Raw genomic sequence first — 23,589 nt, forward strand, 5'->3', positions numbered from 1 at the left:
AAATTACCCTGGAAAAATCACTGGGGAAAAACCCCATCTAATCTGTCAGAAGGTTTTCGAAGACTTGGAAAGTTAGCAGTATGTTCTGGCTAAAACAATGTATTGTGAGACACAGGAAAAAAAAATTGGTAATTCAAACATTATTGTGTTGTTCTAAGGATCTGTGTATCTGGCACATGTTTATGCCACACTTACAGTGTTCAGTGTAATCACCCAATATGGAAACCGATGTCCCAATTAAGAGATTAACAAACAGCAAACAATTCATGCAAAAAGTCATGTTCAGAATCACCAATAAACCCACACTTGCCCGCTACAACATGCAAAGGTGTGTCCATTTTACTGTTGGTTGCCAAGCTTGACATTGTCTTTAAACCTATTAGCATTGTAATAAATCTACATTTTTCAGTTTTAATCTACATTTTCCTATAACAACTTAACAACTTATTTATACTTCTTTACTCTACTGTAGCTCCACTATAAAATTAGTCTTATTCAAAGCATTTTTTCTAGTTTTTGCTGACTATATCCTGACTAAGCATGAGCTCTTCCAATTGTGTCCATTTAGCATGTAAAGCTTTAAAGGTGAAAAATAACTAGCTTCAACCAGACCACACTACAGAACTTCTAAAAATTGATTACGTTGGAAAATATGTTTGATTCCTTTAATACCTTGGTATTAAAAGTTAGAAAAAAAATAAGTTATCTATTAACAATTCCTTGCTTAGTCTGTATTACATGTAATGTAAATAGTATTTCCCATGTTATGTGGGCTGCGAGCATGTGTGAGTTAAGCGAACACCATGACTGTGCCTGAGCACATTAACAAACAAATCACCAAAGATAAAATACCAATGCATTTGTTATGTCTGAACTCAACTATATAGCCAACAACCAGTCTCCCAGTGTAGCCATACAATTATAGCGCTGGACAATATCAGAAAGAGGCACATAAGGTAAATGCGTGGTCCTTTTCCCAAAACAAAGGAACAGAGCTAAGCAACTATTTCACAGAAATCTAGGACCCTAACTTTCAAGTTGTTTTTAAATGTTCCCTGGTCTAAAGTTGTATTTTTTTAAATGTCCTCTTATTCTCCTACGTAGCAAATGAATTCACAACAACAGCTGTTTATAATACCCTTTTTATTTTTCAGCCAGAAATACAAATTAATTTGATATTTCAATAAATAGGGAGTTTATTTAAGGAATAAAATGCTACTATCTCTTTGGCATCTGACCATATTGTCTTTTCCAACCTAAAGACTAATAGGAAGACTTTACTTTCAAGATCATTGTTCAATACATTAAATTTACACCAGTGTAGTTAACTTTGAAAAATACACATTGGTGTTTTTTTTTTAATTTTCTAATAAACCTAAAAAAACCCCAAACTACAAAATGCTCACTAGTGGGCTGCCTTCATTTAAACTGTGGAGTGACAGCGTAAGAACTCTTCATTTCCCAGAGCTCATGCACTAACTAGTGCTTTCTAGTACTTCTGAGTAATAAACAACAAACAAACAAAAATCTTGACTCTATCAGAAACAACTGATCAAATAATTTATGTTTCAAAGCAATATGAAATTATTTTTAACTTCTTCCAAGGTCATGAGGCAAAATCAAGTTATGCACTGCTTCAGTACAAGACTGCACCTAAAAAAATAAAGAGTATGAAAACTATTTTTCATTTTTAAACCGAAGTAAAATTAGGGTGGCATTTGATGTCATATTTGGATACAAATTTATTAACAAAAGTAACCCAGTGCATTATCTCGCTGCAAAATTCAAGATCATCTCTTCAACGCAGACAAGAAATATTTCACTTGCACCCTTGTCAAGAAAAATATCTGCTCCCCAGAGCTCATGTTCAGTGCTTCAAGTCAACAAAATTTCCAAAGCAATGCTGAAGTTGATACCTTCTTCTACTACAGATGAAATTAAAATCACAAATTAAAATCAAAACCATTACCAATATACCAGTACAGACATTCCATTTTCTGTCTCTAGACAATTTAAAAACAAAATCTAACAAAAAAACCCCAGAAACCCAAAAAAACCCAAGCAAAAAAAAAAACAAACCACAACCTCCTGAAAGATTTGCTTTAAATAACTCAAAGATTTATTCTGAACACGTTTTATAGAATAAAAAGGACAAAGCAATTACTTCAATGCAGAAACTAAAAAAATAATTTAATAAGATTCAAGTAGCAAATGTTTCTTTTACGAACAAATCTCACCCACATCACCAGTACAAGCGCAGTCTCAAAATGTATGAACTGGATTGTTTAAATAGCAAGTGATTCATCCAGTCAAGCTCACTTTCCTATCCATGCTGTAAGAAAAACACATACATTTTACTAGAGAAACAAAAAGTAAACCCAAAAAACCTCCTTGGGTACTTATCCAAGAGCAGTTTCTAATATCAAGCCAAAATTAGCAACAACCAAGCAGACATCATAAATTTTTCAGTGTTGAATTGCTGTAAACACTAGATGTTGCAGTACAGAAAAAAAATCCCAAAAATCAAAAGCTTTTTATTTTGTTAAAATGTATCCAAAGAAATACCCAGTAGTTCAGTCAAATCTGCATCAGAAGCTGCTTGATCAGAAAAGATTTCTCTCTCCAAGTATTTGTAGAACACTGCATTGCCAAGACTATTCAAATAAATTACTTCCTGGTAACACTGAGCTGATAAAACTACCTACAATGTGGACAGTTATGTATACAGTACAACAGTGGATTTCTGCAGCAACAAACAAAAGATCAGAAACCATTTCTAAATTTGAGATGATAGCTCATGTGCTATTCCTTGCAAACATACGATCCCCTCTAAGAGTAAGGTGTTGGAGCTGGTATTGTAGCACTTCTGTGTCAGCAGGTTCCTTAATGCTCATTTTGTCTAAATTGAGGTAGTCTAGGGATTTTGAATTAGCTCTTTTACCTTTCAAAACGCAGAAAGACAGGGGACCATGAAGTGCCTTGAAAGGTTCATATGGTAAAGCTTTATTGTATTTATCCCCTGAGCTGGGCATCCGTGTCCTCCTCCTTCCATTTACTGCTGGGATCTCATATGGCTGGTAGTACCTACTTCTAGTTTTGTACAAATGCAAGGAACGTGAAAATCCTGAATCAAGATGTTTGGAGACCAAGTTAGGACAAGAATCTCTTTTATTCTCTTCATTTCCAATACACTTATGGGATAATTTTAGCAGCTCCTTTCCAGTTGTGAAGCCAACCAGGTAGTTAGAATCCATGTGAAGGACTTGATATCCTGCAACTGCCTGCCTCAATGGTGAGCAAGGGGTGCTGGAACAGCGTGGCTTTTCTCCTTCCATCCTGGCAGCAGAACTCACCTCTGCAAGGGGCACAGAGAGGGTGGAGAGGGCAGTTCTGGACTCTCCAGCCACATCAACTTCCATTATGAATACAAAGCTTAGTTCCTAAAAATAAAACAGAGCTTGATCAGAAAATTCAACACAAGGTGCTGAGAGAGGATCACATAAAAGGAATTTTGTATCACCCAGCAGTCATAACCAGTACCTCCCTATTCAGCTCTGCACAGTGTCACATAACAGACCTATCACCAACATCTGTCTTTCAAAATTATCGTGGGTGGGTTTTTCAAATAAATGATATCATGAAGATACTGATAATTCTAAATAGCTAAAACCACACTTGAATACTATCATACACAAAAATGGAGCATCTTCCTGGATAATTTTTTCAGCCTTTTGGCGCATTTGATTCTTTGTAGTCCCTCACCTCTTGGAGCATCTACATCCATTAGCAGATCCACAACACCTTCCCCCATCTTTACTTTGCAATTTGTCTACTGACAATATTATTAAACAAAACTTTCTAAAAACATGCCTAAAAAGTACGATCTCATTCAGATATGACCATGGACCAAACTTGATCTGAGTGTACTGCAATGCTTCCATCTTCCAGATGTGCAGACAGCTTGCTTTAAATGCAAAGACTGGCATCCTAGCTGTTGCACATTTGTCTGATTAGGTCATCAGCAATCTTCAAACACTCCCCAAGAAAATTCACCTATCATCTTATTCACAATTAATCAAACACACACTCTTTTATTCTAATAGGATTCTAATGTATTTCTAACAAAGTATACTGTGTTTAATGAATATAGCATTAGATTCTTATAAGTATCTTAAAAATAAACAAAAGTGCTCACTGTAAGCTACCATCACCTCTAACATGGAAAAATATGGTCACCATCATAGCCAGTATATACCAGCAGATGCCAGAACACCAGATAGCCTCCTTTTCATTTCTATTTTCAGCATCATCTGAACCATTTCAGTGGCAGCCACTTCACAAAACAGGTCATATTTGTGATCTGTTTTCTTCCTGCAAACCCATGCTTTCTTCATTGTCAGACTCACCTTTGCTCTAAAGGTCAGCTAGTATAGCTAGTGGCTCTGCAGTCAATATACTTCACCAAAAAAAATCAGCATAACTATATCACGTTTAAAGGCAACAAAGGAAGGAAATTTAGTATCCAAGTGTTAAGCTGAAAAAATACTGAAATTCATTATATGTAATCATAAACTACATTCAAAAGCTCAATAATCTTTCACAAATAAGGCTAACTTAAAACACACTTCCAGGAATTTGCAAACTTTTGAAGCTACTACTTGCTGCCATTTTGAGGCTTAGAACATCAGAGGTCAAGTAGCAACAACGCAACAAACAAGGAAATACTTTATTCCATCTTTTGCAATTAGACACCCCCCAAAATCCCACTAAGACCAATCTTTATTAATTTGTTTTAAATAAGAGAGGGTGTGTGCAATTAAATGTGTGAGAACAAAAATACTAGCCTTATGCAAAATATAAGATTACTTTGTTTCTGTGAAGGGACTGGGAAAGAGTAGTTTCAAACAATGTTCTGTCAGACAGTGGAAAATCTGTTTTGATACATCTTGGGGGCTTGGAATATGTGGTAGGGGGTTGGTGAGGTGGTACCCTGACCCAGCCCCACAGTGTCTGTCACTCATGGCACAATGAAAGCAGCCCGCCAGTGCTGCCTAACCCAGCACTCTAAATGGCCGAGCAACCAAAAGACCCACCTGGGAGGAAGGGTTTTTAAGAAGGCTGACCATGAGGCAGTCATGTTGCTCTTTAACCCTGCCTTCATCTTGGAGCTTTACATCACTGGAACCCTGGAGGTGGTAGCTATGTCTGTTTTTCTACATCTTTCCTGTCTTTCTCCCTTTCTCCTTCTAACTTTCTTTTCACAGAAGATAATATCAAATGGGTTTAAAGGATTTCTATGTTCAGTGGGCTATGTCTGTGCTGTGGTGTTTCATGTTGTACTAAATCATTTGACAATGTTCCTCACCTTCTGTAATTCACTAGTAAACTTTGTGATTTTTTTACCTCTTGAAGATATCTGGTTGGTATTTCTCCTTTGCACCTACCAAGACCAAAAGAATCTTGGTTTACCCTGGATTTAAGTGACTGGGGTCTGATGTTCCTATCTCTCCTTCCCTGCTTAGTCCCCAGTCAACCTCCTGCTCCCTATGCTAATAAATTAGGAGTAAACAAAATGTCCACAGTTCTGCTAAAGTGGATTTTATTTGCCATTAACAAACTTACATTATGGAGAGACTATTTTTAATGTTCCTTTAGTCTTATATGGTCTCTTTTCATTCCCAGTTATGGTATACTTAGGATTCTTCATTACCAGTTTTGTGTACTGTAACTTTTGCAGATACACTTCATCCAGTGTGCTTTTAAGCACTCTGGGGTTGGACTAAATGATCTCCAGAAATCCTTTCCTAACAATTCTGTAAATCAATCAATACAGGTAAAAGAGTTAAGTAAAGAATTAAAATACTGAAGCAAACCAGACACCAAAATTTTTCACTGCAGAAAGTCCACACAATTCAATAATGCTTCCCATTACATTTAACAGAATTCAATATCTATTTATGCACTCAATTACCAGTTTTAGAATAGCAGAAGCAGTTGTTTCCTACTTTAACACCATACCAAGCAGTGAAACAGTAAATTTGATGAGTCTTAGGCTGCTGAGACAAAGATATTAATGACAGCTTCTGAAGTTGAAATTATGTACCACCAGGAACCACAGTACACAGAAATTCTGCATTACAACTTTAGCTACCCTGTGATTTTAGGCAAGAAACCTAAGTATCTGTTCTTGCTCTTAATTCCCAAGATTTATCCTGCAGTTTGGAAATCTCTCCTGGAACCTTTCAGAAAGACTCAATTTGTTCTGTTAAAAGAAACTGAAGTGACCCTAGAAAATCTATAAATAAAATGGATGAACTGCAAGGTTGGAAATTAATAATATTATCTATAAACAGCAAAACCAACAAAACAAACAAATAAACAAACAAATCCAGAATAAACAAATCATTTGTCACAGCAGTATGTGCCCTAAAGAAGAGGAAGGAGGAAGATATCTTAATGCACTTTTGGCATTCAAAATCTGAAAGTAACACAAAGGCTGCTCTTCTTAGGACACAATTTTTAAAATTAATTTATTTTGTTTGAAACATGGGCATGTGCTCTGGTAACCAAAAGCAATTGACCAGGAAAAGTAACCATGCAGAAGGGAAGGAGTCAGCAGTTCACTGCACAATAATTACCCTCACTGTAAACCAGTACAAAGCAATATCAGAGCAGAAAGTCTTCAAGACAGCAAGGTCCAGCCGAAGTACTCAAGGTTCTGAAACTACAGAACTCCCATTCTGTGCTGCAGTGTGAAGAACAGTATCAAAACGAAGAAATCTGTCAAACATTTGAAAGCAACAGCAGCATTAGAAGCTGGTGTCACAAACATCAAAACCTGAAGGGACTGAGCTAGGGGACTACCAGACAGTGACAGGAATGACTGGCCAGTTCCATAAGCAAAGGACCAAAACTCAGCATGTATGTGTTCAGCTCTTCTTTCCCAAGATTTTTAATGCCAGTTATTCAAGCTGCCATATGGCTTCAAAATTATTTGTATCCTTATCTGAGAAAAAAGCCAGAAAAGACATAAAGACATTATTTAGAAGACTCCTATAAAAAAAAATAAACTAATTTGAGATTCACAGTGAGTGTCTGTACCATTACCTATAAATAGATATTTAAAACTTTTTGACAATATCTTTAGGACATTTCTGTGGTTATAAAGCATTCGATAACTTCGGTTATGTTCACTGCTGTTTACAAGTATAAACTCATCAGTAATTCCTAGCATCAGTTATAACACTGGAAAAAAACAGTACTTCAGTTTAAAGATTGCTTCTTCAGATCACTGCTGGTTTGTCTTCTTGCCTCTCAAACAGAATGACAACAGCGTGATACCAATTCAAGACAATTTATAATTAAAGATTATAATTGAATCTAAGCAAGGAGACTAAGAACAAGATGGCATATCCTTTGCTGCTGGTCCACATATCAAAAACATATGCAAAGTAACTGAAAGTAGCAGTTACCAAGAAAATCCAATTGATCAATACCTACCAGAATGGCCTTCAAAACAGAATTCAATGTGATTTTACAAGATTTTATCAATTCTCTGTATATTTAAAGCAAGCTCTGCATATAAAGCAACCAGACCCAACCCCAATAAATCCTGAGAAAATTATCTAAAACACAGAGCACAGAAATAATGAAGATAAATACTAGATTAACTATTAAAAATCACTGTATGACCTCAAAGAATACATTCATATTCTTGGGATAGCTCTTTCAGTATAAACCATCAAAATTTCCACATTTTGCAAATATAAGTATTTCCTGGTTATTGAATCCTCCACAAAGTTGTCAGATACCATTCATATCCATCTCATAACATGGGACAAATGAAAAACAGACATGCATGACACACTAGGGCCTGATATCACAATATATGCACTGTAAATCATTTATTGTTGAAATTACTTCTTGCCATTGCTTCTTGCCATGTGCACTCAAAATCTTGGGGTTTTTTTGTTCTGATAAAATGTTATTTCTTCTGTTACATGTATTACTTACTGTCTTTCTGAGGAAGGAAATGTGACTTACAAAATACAAACTTTAAATACTCAGTATTTAAAAAAAAAAAGAAAAATGAAGAGCTTTTTTCCTTGATATCCTTATGCTTTGTAGAAAGTCCACATTATTTTGGAACTACTGTAAGTTTCTCCTAACAAAATAACAGGTTCTCTATAATTTGGCATTTCTATTGTTACTTATCTCCTCAGCTAGAATCTGAAGTGATTTTACAACATGCCTTTCTTTTTCCTTTTAGATAAGCATTACATTTCTGTCCATTCAATAAATGTTTTCTTCTTCAGAACTGATTCTTCCTCCTAGATGCCAAGCCTGTAGGCAATAGTTTTAGCTAAGAATCACTAAGATATGTCACATTGATAAAATGACAGTAATTGTAACAGGAAAAAGTAGAATGGAGATAGCAGTGGTGATACCAATGGTAAAAGTGTCAAACATAATGAACAGAGATATCAAGCCAGTTTTGATACTTTCCCTTCTCTGTGCCGCCATTATTTGATATATACAATGCACTTAAAAGACAAAATGTTTATCTGTTAAACATCAGGAGTGAGTGAAATAGCCCACCATGTGTGAAGCCAGGACACCATTAATTATTTAAATTGTCTCTTTGTGAAGAGTAAAATATACAGTCTACATCATTCCCTCTGCAGTCTGAAGGGAAAAAAATGTTTGCTGCTCCTTACAAGAAATTCCATACTACTCTAAGCAAAAGAGAATGGGGGCAATATGAAATTTTTGCACCACATAAGACAACATTCAAATAGAATAACAACTAAGTGTAGCACAGATTTACTTCCTCAAAATTACATGCAAGAAAATTATGCATAAGACATACACAATAATCCTACAGACCTTAAGGAAACATGAGTTGATATTACTGAATTAATAACGTCAGTGCAGTAACTTCAGAATGTAATGTAAAACAACAGCCTATAAAACAAGTAGTAAAGTTTGTGTGTGTATTGGGGAGAGTGTGCTCTTGTCAACAGGTAAAAAAGTAAGCCATTCAGCTACCTGGTATACCAAGCAATAAATATCACATGGCTTACATAAAACTACCATTTACAGTGTTCTTTTTTAAAAGATGATTACATCGATTTCTACTAATATGCTCCTACTCCAAGTAGCAGGAACCAGGTTTTTTTAATTTTTGTTATGAACAGTTTTGAACAGAAAACTATTATGATCCAGAAAACTACCTTTTAAAATCGAAGACCTCATAAGTGCACTACTGAGAAACTACAGCTAGCAACACAATTGACTACCTCAGACCAGATCAGCATGACAGAGAATATGATTTACAAAGAAAAAACACACATGTAATGTAAAGAGTCTGACCAGACTAATGAATTTTGTATGAGCAGACTTAGCAAGCAGGAGAAGTGAGACAAAATGGTGGGAAAGAAGGCCATTTAACGTCTTTCTGCCATGCAATAGTAGAGAGAAGTGTTTAACAAACAATAACTTCTCTAAAATATTTAGAGCCTTCCACATGAACAGTGAGACTCCCCTGTTGGACTGAATCACAGACAAAAACTTCACTTGGTCAGTAAAATTATTCTCCTGGACAGCACAAAGGTGTTTGTTTACTCTGCTGACTCATCAAAAAATGAAACAAGTGAGATACATGCAAAGTAGCTGATGCATATTGTAACACAAATGATTTTTATTCTTTAGTGGATTAGTTAAGTAGAATTTCCCTTGTAATTTCCTTTTTACTTCTCTGTATTTTTGATCTTCCATATTTTCATCAACTAAATTCTAAGTTTAATTTTTGAAGTTCTTATTTTCAGGTTAGCCCACTTGGGAAGACACCAAAAAGCCTGAATTGTCAACAAAAAACTAAGCCGCCTTTTAAAAAGAAAGAGACAGAAACAAACAAACAAACAAACTGAGAGTGCTTAAAGTATTCCAGTTTTCACTAAATAGATACTGATTTCTTTTCTTTAAAAAACAGAGTTCTAATGGGACTATGGGTCTCCAATGTTTTTGTGTTACAAAAGAAATTAAGGCTGGGTAGTATTCTATACTTACAAGTTAGTGCAGGTCTGGTGGCATTATTTTTAAATGATCGGTCTAAATCATACAATATTCAGCCTTTGACTAGGAACAGCTATTCAAGGAAAGAAACTTTAAAAATAGAACTACTCATACTATAAAAAATATATTCAACCAATGCAATTTAGTTTTTTTTCAGTTTTTTTAATGGAAGCACTTTAAGTCACTTGTTCTTTGTCTTACCTTGCTACAATCTGCAGCAGATATTTAGATATTTGGTGGAAAGGTTTTGATGCCTTGAGAGGCTACCTAGAAACAGAGACTAGACAGTGTTAAAGGAATAATAAAGTAGGTATTTATTAAAAAGGCCTTCAAAGGATACACCTTGGGCAGTACAAGAACCCAGCTGTGGTTACACCCAAGATGAACAACTGGTCACAAGGTTTCACACTTTTGCAATTTTTGTGCCATTGACATATTGGGGTTAATTGTCCAATTACAGCTTCAGGTTATGAAGTACCATTCTCCCAGAATGCTCTCTTCAATTCACTGTTGTTAATACTTTTTGAGCCTGAAGCTCAAGCAATGGTGTCCTTGGTTCTCAGGCTGGAAAAGGATTGTTTTGTCTAACTAAAGTGTGAAGAGAACTTGCCAACACTTTATATGAAGTTCAGAGTTATATAGTAATGCAGTACAGCATCTGGAAAACATGAAACTTAAAACTTAAGGCATCAGTTTCAAGTTCACTTATACCATCCAAACTATAGAGCTCACTTTCTCAAGCTCACTAGAGTAATATACATAAAGGCTTATAAGTTTTGTTGTTTGCCTGGTTCTCAAATGCTCCTTCCCTCACTTAAATGCTGTTTTAAAACAAGTGTAATGCAAGTATAGAGCAACAATTAATAAAAGCCCGACAGTACATGCATTCACAGTAAATTTCTATTAAACTTACAACTAGTGTAAACAGAAATCTTCCTCCTGGAACACTCAGTTCTGACTCATCTGACTTGGCAATATCATACCACATTTGCATATGATTATACACTGCTAGTGGCCAAGCCACCAGCATAAGGCTGATAAAAAAAAGAGACTGCACAGAAAGCTACACTATAATGTTAGTACTCTGACAAAAGAGCTTAATTTCAGTGATTGCACTGCCACTGCCTCATTTCCCTCTGCTTCAAAGCCACTGTGAGAACAATGCTCCTCTATCTTCATTATCTCTCAAGGGGGAAAAGAGACAACTGAAGCAAGCACACCCTCTTAGCTGGAATATGGTTCAAAATATACAAAAAGCAGAAAGATGGTGGGAGGAGCAGCTTTCTGACATTGATCCATTTCTGTATGCAGCTATGCAAGCACACATGTATGACATCCTGGCCCACTCTAGAGAATACAGTAACAAAGACATGTTCATAAGAAGCATTTGTTAGTGTTCATAATTTTTTATTTTCTTTGTAATAAAGAATACATTTATGCTAGGCAAAATATATATAAACCAGCATATAAGTAATGTACACAGAGAATTAAGATCTGAGATTGTTTTCCTACATTCTGCATACTACTCAAAATAGCACTGCAACTGCTCAAAGACACTTTTCCAGTAAATGTGCAGAGAGAGAACCGGAAAAACATGCCTGCTTATGAGCGAAAGCACCTCAGCAAGTTTAATACTCTGAAGTAACACTTTAATACACCTTTGAGTGCACAAGAGCAGTGAGTGAGCTTCACAGACCATACAGTAAATATTAAGACATAACTCTGAGTCTGCCTACTTGTCACAATGCAAAATTTATTACAAAGAAGTAACAAAGTTACCCACAGAAGGCTGGGAAACAGTGCACGTTGTCATTGTCAGATTCAATAGTAAGGTCACATTCAAGTTTATGGCTTGTCTGATAATGGGGCTGCCAGTGTGCTTTAAACTGCAACTGAAGAGACGGTTATGCATACTAAATGCATACATACACTAATACTAGATATATCTGCAACAAGTATGTTCTGGGCTTCTCCACCGCTTACACTATCACCCATCGGGTGGCACGGAGAGCTCACAGGAGCAGTCTCAGCGCAGGCTGCAGGCCCCGCATGGCAACTCCCCGGCTTCCCTGTACATATGGGAATCACCACCAAGCGTCCTGCTCTCCTAGGGCTGCCGGGCAGCTCCTGCCTTGCTCTCCCCTCAGTGGGGAGCAACTCAGACCGGCCACAGTCGAGGCCGCAGGGCAGGCTTCGGGGCCTGAAAGAACGACCTAGCGCCGCACGGGTACGGCCAACCGGCCCCGAGTCCGCGGGCCCCACCGTCGCCGGAAGCGCGCAGATGAGCCGGCGCCCTCCGGAGGTGCGATCTACACCGTCCGGCTCCCTGGGCCTCCCCGCCGGCGGCACCACCGCCCACCCCCGAAAGGCTCCCGCCCTACGGCCCCTCCCTGGGCCCACCCAGCTCCGAGAGCAGGGCCAGAGCCCACAGAGCCTGGGCTCAGTTCTTGTTCGCTCTTACCTGCGGCCCTGCGCGGCGGGGCCCACGCGGTAGCAGCTGCCAGCGGCTGTGTGCAGCGAGCTCCCGCTCCCCGGGCCGCCCGGCGCCGGGCTGAGGGCGGAGCGCGGCGGCGGCTCCGTGCCGTGCATCCAGGCCATTCCGAGCTCCGCCTCCCTCCCCGGCATGAACCTCGGTGTCTTCAGCTGTCTTCAGCCTGGTTTGATAAGAGTAAGACCCCCATGCCATTTTCTGTCCTATATTGCTGTAAGAATGGATCAAGCAACCATCTCTTGTTGACTTTCTCATCACGGGAATACCACCCACTTCTGTAGTATTTCCAAGCAGCCTACAAAGTTTGAACGCCGACTAGATACCAAACCTTCAGTAACGGGTTTTGCCAACAACCAATTGCATCGTTTCCCTATTGCATTTTGCTGCGCAAGCAAAGATGATATTGCGGCAGCAGATCTTGCAAACAATTGCTTAATTTGGCTTTGGCCAGTAAAATAAAAAGGAAGGGGAAGAAAAAGTTTGATGTCATAGTCCTGTTTTTCCCTTTTAATAATAGTTATGAGCTCTTAAACGCCTAGGGGTGGACTTAAGCTAGTTTTGTTTCTGAAACTGAGTCTTTAAAGACTCATTCGGTTAGCGTTCGGGAACCCATAATCACAGAACGATTATACACAGGTGCTTCTATTGAAGAGCTCTGGGTGTCAGAGGTACAGACCCAAATCTGACTCCAATCTGGGTTTGGGATGAACACGTTTTTATACCCTTATGATTCTATAACTACATATTAATTATTAAACTTACACATATTAATTATTACATATTAATGGTTAAACTCTCCCAACATAGTTTATTATGATTCTTGTTAAAATTAAACAATAATTATATCCAATTACTAAACAATAATCACATCTAACAATCATATAATTTATCATAGTCATTAAATGATTATACAGGTGCAGTTTTGCAGGATCCTAAAGTAAAGCCTAACATTTTCCAGGGCCTACCAGGCTAGACCTTTCTTTCCAACCTCCCAGAATATCCCACAATTTTAGAAACATTTTATCCCTATACTATCAATTCTTTAATACACAGTTGAAGATTATTAGTCTGATTGGGAAGGCGTGGATGACCCCCATACAAAGGCCATGTTCTGTTCTCCCTCTAGTCCCAATGGTCCTGCCAAGAAAGTTGCAGGTGCTCTGGTCTTGAATTGCACTGAAGGATGTTGGTATTCCATATGCATCCAGACTAACCACTGTGCACCCAAATGCTCCTGGAATTTGTGTTCCTTGGAATTCTCAGCTAGAAAAAACAACAGGGAAATAAACCCCAATATTTTTGTAAGGATTTTTAATTACAGACCCTGCAAGTCCTTAAGAGTCATGGGGTTTACAAGATCACAAAAGCACTCTAAGAACTAAATTAGTAAATTTAGCACACAACATGGGAAATGTATCTGGTCGAGCAGAAGTCTAAGAAAAGGAACCTGGTGTGTAGTTCAGGGGCATTATGATGCTCCATGTTGCTCACAGTACACAAACTCCTTTGGTTCATGTTGACACCTGCAATACTGGACTATGTTCGGAGCGCCAGCTATGGCCTGGCTATTACCCTCAGGGCAGAAGCCCAGCGGGGAATGCCGGCCGGCCCGGATAGCTCAGCGGGGGGGCTCAGGCAACCCGGGCAAGCTATAGTAATTTGCAGCTAGCTCTTTAGTGATTTCAGCTCTTTCAGCTTGCCAGGTGCCATCGCCCTATGTGCCGCGCAGCAGACGCAGAGAGAGAGGGAGAAGCGCTGTATGGGTTCTGCAGGGTTCTTTTATTCGGGTCTCCGCGGTCTCCGCGAAGGGTCCAGTGACAGCTCTTCTCTCCTGAACCGGGCAGAGTGAGGGGTTTTTATACCCTACAGGGGTTTTGAAAACTGTCCAATAGTAAGGGTCAGGGGAAAGTGACCTATGGATTTGCAGGGAGATAGCAGGGTCCGAAAGATGGAAGAGAGGGGCTTCTAAAGCCTTAGTCATGCTGACTTTGGCATTTCCTAGCTCAGGCTTCTGATCGCCAAGGCCTTGCAGGTCCTGTGCCTGCTACACTGGACTGGCTGGGAAATCCCATCTTCCTATTGTCCTGAAGTATAAATGAGGCTGTAAGATCATGTACATTAGTATATCACAACTTTCTTCCAACAAACTTCCTCCCAACAACTTCCTGCTCTCACTGTCAACTGAGTTTTCAGTCACACTCTGAAATGGAGTTCTAAGGAGGAGAGGGCAGGCAGCAGCAGAACATTTTAGTATTTAATTAGCTGTAAAATTTATTAACATTTTATCACACTGACAGAATTAACATGGTGCAAAACTTTTAAATTCCCAGGCACCAAAAGAAAGGCAGATCCTGAAAACTTCTCTTAAAGCTAGTATTCAAACTCCAAACCAAATATTTGAAAATGAACCTAGTTTCATAAATCCCCATAATTTTCAAAATTTTGTGTTTTCAATGTAATCATGCTGTTAAGATTTTAAGATAAACTACTGTCTTTCATTGTTTTTTTGCAATGTTTATCAAGGCATCTAAGATTTTACATGGAAAATAAAGATACTTTAGAAAACTTGGGCTTTGTTTTCCCACATAAGATTTGATTAACTCTGTAGTCCTACTGCAACACAGAAAGAGACCATTTCAACCCACTTTCTCTGCATCATCCTGGCCAGAATATTAAATACCAATATCTTAGACTGTCTGTGCTCATCAGTAGTTTCCATATCAATAACAGTCAATTAGAATGACAATACAAGACAATTTGTAAGTAAACACAATATAATAGGTAAAATACACAGGAAACAGCTCAATTTCTATTATTTGCTTCAAGCTCTTCCTGTTTTATTATCCCTAGAGTCCTTTTATCAAAAGGCTTGTTTTTCTTGCTATTCCTGCACTCTGTATTTGTACAGTGGAAACTGCTGTGGTATTTTGAGCATTAGTTACGTAATTCAACAGCTGAAAGCTGACCAATTTATAGAATATTTACTCATTGTGTTTCTTTGGCTCTCTGTACGTGGATTTAATCACAAAGCCTAATGAGACAAATATTTCTATTAAATACTCACTTTTCCTTTTGAAGGATTGTAGCAATTATTTTGAAAACACATTTTTTGCTGGAAATCTAGAGCCACATTCAGGATACAAAACAAGGCACCAGTTTGAGAGGGGGCAGGAAAGAGAAAAGCAACTCTGAGGAGGGTGTGGCTGATGTGGCAGAAGAACGTTATATTGGGGGGTGTAGGGGATGTGTGGGTGGCACGGAAGTAGTACTTTTATATTAAAAGACAAAGAAAGAAATATTGTATATTGCCATATAACTTGCAACTTTTGCCATCCAAATTCAAAAGTTTGGTAATTTCTTAAAGGATTATTTGGCTAAGTTAAAAACTTAGCACACCAGTAAATACAGTGAAAATCAGCTTAAAACCTAAAAAAAATTTTTTAAAGCATTTATTAAAATACCATCTTAATTTTTTAAATATAACGGTTTAAAAATTAAGTTTAAAGTGTGAAAAGCATTCCTTGATTTACTTACTGGGCCAAATTGACTTTTTTGCCTAATTAAGCTGATTTCACCTGGGATAACAGCTATTTAAGCAAGGTGAATTTTGTCCGATGGACACAAACACAGGAAAGAATATGAAAAAAAATGGTGAGTTTAGAGTTTTGTGCATTTTGCAGATCTTCAGTTAGTACCAGCTCTGATTCAGAGCATTTCAAAGCTATAAACAGAACAATTCAATGTGAAAAGACACACTCTGTCCTCCACCTTGAGATCTAAAAGTTATTGGGAAAGGAAAGTGAAATTTTGGACCAGTCATTAGCAAAATCTGTACTTAGTGTGCACATGTATAGGGAGAGGCAAAAGAAAATACTTGCCAATGTTGCTGTAGGCTACATAAGTAAGTTTATCAAATCAAACTGTGCATTGTTCAGGAGCAAGAGAAGTGATGAAGACATGTCTGTGAGAGGACCTGGTAGCTCACAGAGTTGGTGTAGTCTCCATCCTTCAAGGCTCTCAAGTGCAAGCTGGATTAAGTGATATTGTTTGGTCCCACAGATGACCCTGAATTGAGCAAGACATTGGACCACAGTCTTCCTGAAGCCATTTTTATCCTGAGTTACTGTGTGCTCCTATGATCCTTGTTTAACCTTATTGCTTTTGGATTGAATGCATACCTGTGTTGAGTATAAAATGTATGGCAATTAATAACAGAAAGAATGGAATGGAATGGAATGGAACGGAACGGAACGGAACAGAACAGAACAGAACAGAACAGAACAGAATAGAATAGAATAGAATAGAATAGAATAGAATAGAATAGAATAGAATAGAATAGAATAGAATAGAATAGAATAGAATAGAATAGAATAGAATAGAATAGTTGGAAGGGACCTACAGTGATCATCTAGTTTAACTGCCTGACCACTTCAGGGCTGACCAAATTTAAAGCCCATTATGAAAGACTGTGGAATCCTCTGACTCCTCCCCTCAGGGAAATCCCCAAAGCCTTGCCTTGGAAGACCGTATCATAGAGTTTTCCCCACCTAAGCTGATAGAGAAAACTTAACCCATGATGCTCTGCAGCACTACTGCCTGTTTACCTTAGATTGCCTCCCTCACTGGTCAGTTGACACTGCCCACCCTCATTCTCCCTACAGATTCCTGCCTTCTGCCCGCCCTGTGCCCTCTGGTCATTTGTCACTGACCCCATAGTCAAGTTGTGCAGACCGCATGGTTTTGTCTTTTGTCTGTGGTCCCTTTGGTGTAGTGGGTGCAATAAACCCTCTCTGCAATATATCACACAAAGACCTGTTATATTCGCCCAATTATCCCATCATAAAAGAAACCCAACAAAATTAAATGTAGCAGCAATTTTAATTAATTTAAATTAAACTTAATTGCATACACTTGAATTATTGACAATATAATTTGGTTAAAATAAGGGATAATTTTGGCTCTGATAATAGCGCATAAGCAAAAATAACTGCGCAGGGTATGCATGGGGTACAGAGGGCAGGGCTTGACCCCCGTCACCTCACGTACAAGCTTGCCAAGCTAAAATTTCCCTTTTTATAATGTATGTCATTACCATCTCCTCCCATTTTCGATTTGTCACACTTTGTATCTCCACCCTCATTATCACCTTTACTACACATGCTCCACCATTTTTTAGCTGGTCACACCATTCTTTGGGGTTGCCTTTGATGAAGGCCTCTCCTCTTCTTTGATGTCCTTTTGGATTACACATGCGCACCAAGCTGGTATAATGTAAGCCAAAGCTAATATAATATAAGCCAATATTATGTTCTAACATTAAAGCAATAAATCTCATATAATTAACATTTTCCTGGATGTCCAAGCAAATTTTCCTCTCTTCCAACTAAATTTAGTAATAGTTATCTCTTGCTTCTTCCTGTTCTGAAGATCTGCAGGGGAAGGGAGAGGGGGAGCCCCTCCTCTCCCTTTCTTTCTTGGCATTACACCTTTAACTTTTAATAATTATATTTAATATATAATTATATTTTGGAAATTATTATTTCCAAATATTAATTACTGTATCAATATTGATTATTGTTTCAATTTTATCAGCATGAATCACACCTATTTATTACAGACCCTTCCTGTCTTTCCTCTGCTGTGCTATCTGTGGTATGTGTGTGTGCACGGACTTGAAATGGCTGTTCTTGTGCCCTTACTCTGAGCGGATTCTGAAGGAGACATTTCAAAGAAGGCTGCAGCATTTCTAGCACCCTGCCATACTGCAGCAAAGGACATTATCCAGATTCCTATTTTTGAGGCACTGACAGGCTCAGGGTATCAACCACCTCTCTAGAAAGCCTGTGCCAGGGTTTAACCATCCTCTCAGCAAAAAAAAAAAAAGCTTCCTAATGTCAAGTCAGAACCTCCCCTGATGCAGCTTTGAACCATTCCCACACACTCTATTGCTAAATTGCAAGGAGAAGAGCTCAGCATGTCTTTCCCCACTTCCCCTCCTCTGGAAGCTGAACACAGCAGTGATGTTGCCCCTCAGCCTCCTTCTCTCCAAACCCCACCCCTCCTTGTAGGACAGACCTTCCAACCCTTCTACGTGCTGGGTTGTCTTCTTCTGGATGTATTCAGGTGACTTAGCATTGTTCTTAATTTTTGTGGTCTAGATCTGCACAGAGTTTTAGTCCATGTTTACTTGTAACTAATATTGAAACTAGAAAAGACAGGAACCTCCAGTATTTGGGTTTTTTTTTTCATTCCATTCTATTTAAAATCCAATGTCATTTCAGTCTTTTGAATTCTCTTAGTTGGATTTTCTCTTTTCATTTTTACTTTTTAGTATTTGTAACTATACATGCTGTATGTGAGTGCTCTTTAAAATGTCTACAGACTTAGTTTAAATTCATAGAGTTCAAAATGCTTTCCAGAGTAGCCTTTTAAAATAATTTATGTAAGTTTTACATATAATAATTTAAGTCTAAATCTATTCCCAGCCATCTCCCAAAAGAGAAATGAAAAAGCTAACAAGAGCCTGACAACAAATAACACAGGGAGTCCGAATGGATTTATACTCAGACTTTAAAAGATTCACAAATTTTTAGTACTTATATTAGTGTACAACAAATAATAATCTTATTAAATAAAGGAGCAGTTATTCCTTCTTCTGGAGAGATGAAATAGGAGATCTGGTAAGACAGGTACACTTAGACCAAACGAGCTTTGTTGGAAGCAAAGACACTGCCATTATATTAGAAGTATTCTGGATCTGTTGCAAAATGCATGTCACCCAATTACCTTGTTTTCTCTTGTCAGTGACTTATCTCTTTGACTGAACAGGATGGAGATCTGTAAAGTCTGATTTGCATGGCACAGTGACAACTTTTCAATCAAGTCTGTTGTTTGGTTGTTTTTTTTTTAAAGCAAGTCCACTTTAGAACTGGTTGCATCAATGCAGAATTTAAGCTTCCGTAGGATTGTTTCTACACTAGCTTCTACCTTTTATGATGCGGATGTTCTCTGTGTTTATTGCATTTTCCTCCTCCTAAGCCCATATTTGATGCCATTCACACACTCACACATTCTCTTTTTTATAGATAAAATATTTGGCCTATTTTTTATTCAACATCTGTTTTTCACAGTAATACACTCTGGACTGCTTTGGTGTTACACCAGTTTCTGTATTTCAGAGTACAAGATGGTTGTTTTTAAGACTAAGTGAGAGAATAAAAAAATTAGCATTTAAAAATACTCAATGAAATTTGTCCTCACAAAAGCAAGCAAAATTAAAACCATTATTTAAAAAGAAAAATAAAAGAAATATGAACTACTGCTACTACTAGAAAGTACACTTCTAGAAAGTACACTTTCTAGAAAGTACACTACTGCTTCTTGTAGAATTGACTTTCTGGAAAAGTTTTTGCTATTTTTTCTTTAGCAAGTTACTTATGGGACTGTCAAAAATACAGTTGCTGTCAATTGATGAGGAAGAAATGCAGGCAAAATAAAGGAAAATTATGCTTCTCTCTCTGTTAGATGACAGAAAGTAGTCTTAAATCCCTACATTCTGCCATTTGTCTATTGCACTGAAATGGCTTTTAAAAATCTTTGTTACATGTCTTCTGCCGTTATACTTTCAACTGTTTTTGCAGCGGCATGGATGCTGTTGCTCCATGTGTGATCATTATTTTTGAAATATATGATAATATGTATAATTATTTCTTGTATGCATGCCTCCCTAGTGTTTATATGGATTTCTACAAAACTGAACTTTGGGAGCACATCTGTTTTCCCTTAACAGCCTGTGCATTCTTGGATAATTACATAACTGAAATTTATTGATTATAATAAAGAAACATAAAACAGGATTTAAATTAATTTTAGGAGTTTTCACACATTTTTGAGCCTTGGTCTGTTTTTTAATGATGCTTCATTTTTGAAGAAATGCTAAGCTACATAATTACTTAAACTACATTGCAGGGTGATAATATTTTGGGAGTCACAGAGTCATTGTCATATTTTGACCACTGATTTTGTGTGAACATATCCTTTGACCTCTGCCAAATCTGGTTGGAATAGGATGTATAGTTCAAAAAAGTTTAATGTGAGAAGAGTACTATTGCATAAAAAATTAAATTAAAAATAGGTTCAAACCTATACAGTCCACCTTGTGTCCTATTGTCAGTCTCAATGGCAAGTAGAAGAGCACTTACAGTGGTCCTGTATTTGATGTTACCACTCTGGAACACCACAAAGCACTACAGTGTGACTGCCACTTATTTTTTTGAGGAGTGATTTCAGTATAAAATGATAACGTCATTTCTTTTATGCCACATCCTTACCACCAAGAGTAATTTTGGCTTATTTGTAAATTACTGGCTTATAATAATGTAAATTGTTTTCCACTGAGATGATTTTGTCAGCTACTCACTATACTTCACAGTGCTTTTAAAAGAAAATACAAAAGAGAGAAATTGCCAGTGACCTTGATTTTATTTAGGAGCACATAAAAAACTTATGCCACAGCTTTGGTTGACTGGAATGATATGAATACTTGAATTTTTAGGTTTTCTTTTTAAATGGTAAACAGGGGTACATTCAGTTGTATGCAAGACCAACATTGTAAATAACACAATTACAGTATGAAAATTGAAATACTTGAAGTATATAGCTGTGAAACCCTTCCTATTTTTGGTATTTAATCAGCATTGTTAGAAATCGTCTGCTGAAGCCATTTCCTATATGGTAAACACCAAAAAAAGACCCTCTGACAAAGTGACTGTAACTAGTAACTAGTGAATGTAATTAGTGCAACTTGCACTGGGCTCTGGAGACAAGAGCCCTGCTTAAACATTTTACTCATAAGCTGTCTTCTGCAGCTTAAACGTGAAAGGAATTGCCTAACTTGTAGTTATGAAGTCCATTCTTACTACTCAGCCACTTGAACTTAAAGAAGTAGTCTATATTTTCATACATTTGGGGTACTCATAACCCAGTAGTTTTGTCATGCCACAGACAAAAATTATAAAATTTACTTAGATTGGATAATTCTTCTAAATAATACCATAACTCCATGTTACACCAATTTAGATATGCTTCTTACATCTCATAAAATGTTTAATTTTTTTTCCTTTTGTTTTGTGAGTTTTTTCCTGGCTTTTTTGTGTAAAGTTTTTTGTTTGTTTGTTTTTGTTTGGTTGGTTTGGTTGTTTGTTTGTTGGTGTTTTTTTGGTTGGTTTGGTTGTTTGTTTGTTGGTGTTTTTTTGGTTGGTTTGTGTGGGATTTTTTTGTTGGTGTTTTGGATTTGGTTTTTTTGTTTGTTTGTTTTGGTTTTTGTTTTGTTTTGTTTTGTGGGGTTTTTTTTTGACAGTTGCTGTCAACCAGTAGATTGGAAGTAGGGAGGTATGAGAATTCCCAGGCCATGAGAATCCTGAGTATTTTGGAACAGTATGCACTGAGTTCTGGTACTCCACAGTCTCTGTGCTGAAAGGATGACAATAAAGCATAGGTGGAATATTTACAATTTTTAGAATAAACCTATTTGCAGATGAGCTGTAACCATTTTTCATTCTACAAAACCTGCTTTTTAGTATCACCTTTTTCTAGAAACACATGGCAAGGAAATAAAACTGTCTTTTCTAGTAAGCAAAAGAAGTTTTTGATAAAAACATATAAAAGACAGTTTTATCTGCTGGATGATATACAAGTATCTGTATACAAGCATGTGTACTAAACAATAAAAGAAGGTAGATTTGAATGTTACATGTAAACACAGGGAAAAACAAAAAGAGTAGTCAAAAGTGCTGATACATGAACTCATCCCAGCATGCCTAATTATTGCAGCATATATAATATAATGTAATTCAAATACAGAAAATATCTGCTTATCTCCAAACCAGGGAAAAGAGATCTCTTTGGGAATGTAGTTAAATTTAAAAAAAGTCAAGATGCATGTTCTGTTTCAGCACACAGAAGAAATTCACAGGGAGATTATAAACTCCCGGAAATAGACGTTTATGATGACAACGGACAATGCTCTCATTACAGTGACGACAACAGACCCACTGTAATACATACCATCTTGTTTTTGTACACGTTTACAGTAGATATTTGAAGACACAGAAAAGGTTCATGTGCAGCTTTTCCATTAAAAGCTGTGACATTCCTCAAATACTATGTTTTAGAAAATGAGAAAAGATGCTTGACCTAAATACTGTGCACACTAGTTAACTATTTATAAAGATTTTTAAGTGCACTATGAATTGCAGATGCAGACATGAATGGCTTTTGACAGCTCCATAACTTGCTTGAATGCACATTAAAGAACCATTTAAGAAGTTGTTTCCAGTTTTGTCTGATCATTTCTTTTCAGAAAGAGTTTCACCACATAGTTCTGCATCTAGAGAGGCCTCTTCAAGAGATGGTTTAATATTAGATACCGTAACAGGACATCCAAGGGTAGCTGCACAGATAGAGAGGAAAGATATATTAGGTTTACACTTAATATCCATGCTAAAAAGCATCAATGGCAAGAAAAAAGCATGTTATCTAGCACAGAAACAAATAAGCTACACTATCTAATGAAATCAAAAATCCAAGTGAAATTTGCCCCCCATCCAAGGGCAGACAGTCTAGAGGGCCAACAGTTCAGACTGTTGAACATACTAATGACTGAATGCATAATCATGTTACTGGCAGAACAAAGTCACAGAGCTCTACATCAGATAGAGCATTCAGAAAACATCTTAAAAATTTAGCCATTTAAATAAATAAATTTACTTTGTCTTACTTGGAGATAGCTGTCATACTTTAACACAAAAGCTCATGAACTCCAGGCCATAAAAAATGAAACAATTCAGAGGATAAGAGAAAGTAACTATTAACACAGTTTTACTGTTAAAGCTTTTTGTGCAATGCTATTGAGTTCTCACTGACCCACAAAATTATTCTACTTATGTAGGGAATGTTAAGAAAAAGCTGCCCTATGAAATCATGTAATATATAAGGAAGAATTATACTGCTGGAAATAATCAAGT

The 23,589-nt window shown here is 37.2% G+C and overlaps 2 protein-coding genes across 18 annotated transcripts in view; both read right to left on the minus strand.

Annotated features, from left to right (window-relative positions):
* Positions 1–1,128: 1,128 nt before the first annotated feature.
* Positions 1,129–20,885, minus strand: MACIR (macrophage immunometabolism regulator). 4 transcript variants are annotated; one of them, XM_064404368.1, is made up of 2 exons: positions 19,352–20,885; positions 1,129–3,440 (listed from the first exon to the last, which is right to left on the minus strand). In XM_064404368.1, the coding sequence occupies exon 2, from the start codon at positions 3,417–3,419 to the stop codon at positions 2,796–2,798; it is 624 nt and encodes a 207-aa protein (XP_064260438.1). In that variant the 5' UTR covers positions 3,420–3,440; positions 19,352–20,885; the 3' UTR covers positions 1,129–2,795. The 4 variants fall into 4 exon arrangements, with proteins under 4 accessions (XP_064260438.1, XP_064260436.1, XP_064260439.1 ...); XM_064404366.1 differs by lacking the exon at positions 19,352–20,885 and adding an exon at positions 12,536–13,082; XM_064404369.1 differs by lacking the exon at positions 19,352–20,885 and adding an exon at positions 11,587–12,448.
* A 142-nt stretch (positions 20,886–21,027) lies between these two features.
* PPIP5K2 (diphosphoinositol pentakisphosphate kinase 2) overlaps positions 21,028–23,589 on the minus strand; it is a 50,108-nt gene continuing 47,546 nt past the window's right edge. For all 14 annotated transcript variants that reach the window (XM_064404345.1, XM_064404348.1, XM_064404349.1 and 11 more), the window contains one exon: positions 21,028–23,015. In XM_064404345.1, the coding sequence (XP_064260415.1) occupies positions 22,912–23,015 (104 nt within the window). In that variant the 3' untranslated portion in view covers positions 21,028–22,911. The remainder of the gene's footprint in view (positions 23,016–23,589) is intronic.

Source organism: Passer domesticus, chromosome Z, assembly GCF_036417665.1.
Source record: "Passer domesticus isolate bPasDom1 chromosome Z, bPasDom1.hap1, whole genome shotgun sequence".
NCBI lineage: Eukaryota > Metazoa > Chordata > Aves > Passeriformes > Passeridae > Passer > Passer domesticus.

Excerpts from the sequence above, each read along its gene's own strand:
- MACIR (XM_064404366.1), bottom strand. The coding sequence starts at position 12,820 with ATGAGAAAGTCAACAAGAGATGGTTGCTTGATCCATTCTTACAGCAAT. Across the intron at positions 3,441-12,535 it reads CCCGCCGCGCAGGGCCGCAG|GAACTAAGCTTTGTATTCAT; the intron begins GTAAGAGCGAAC and ends TTTTATTTTTAG.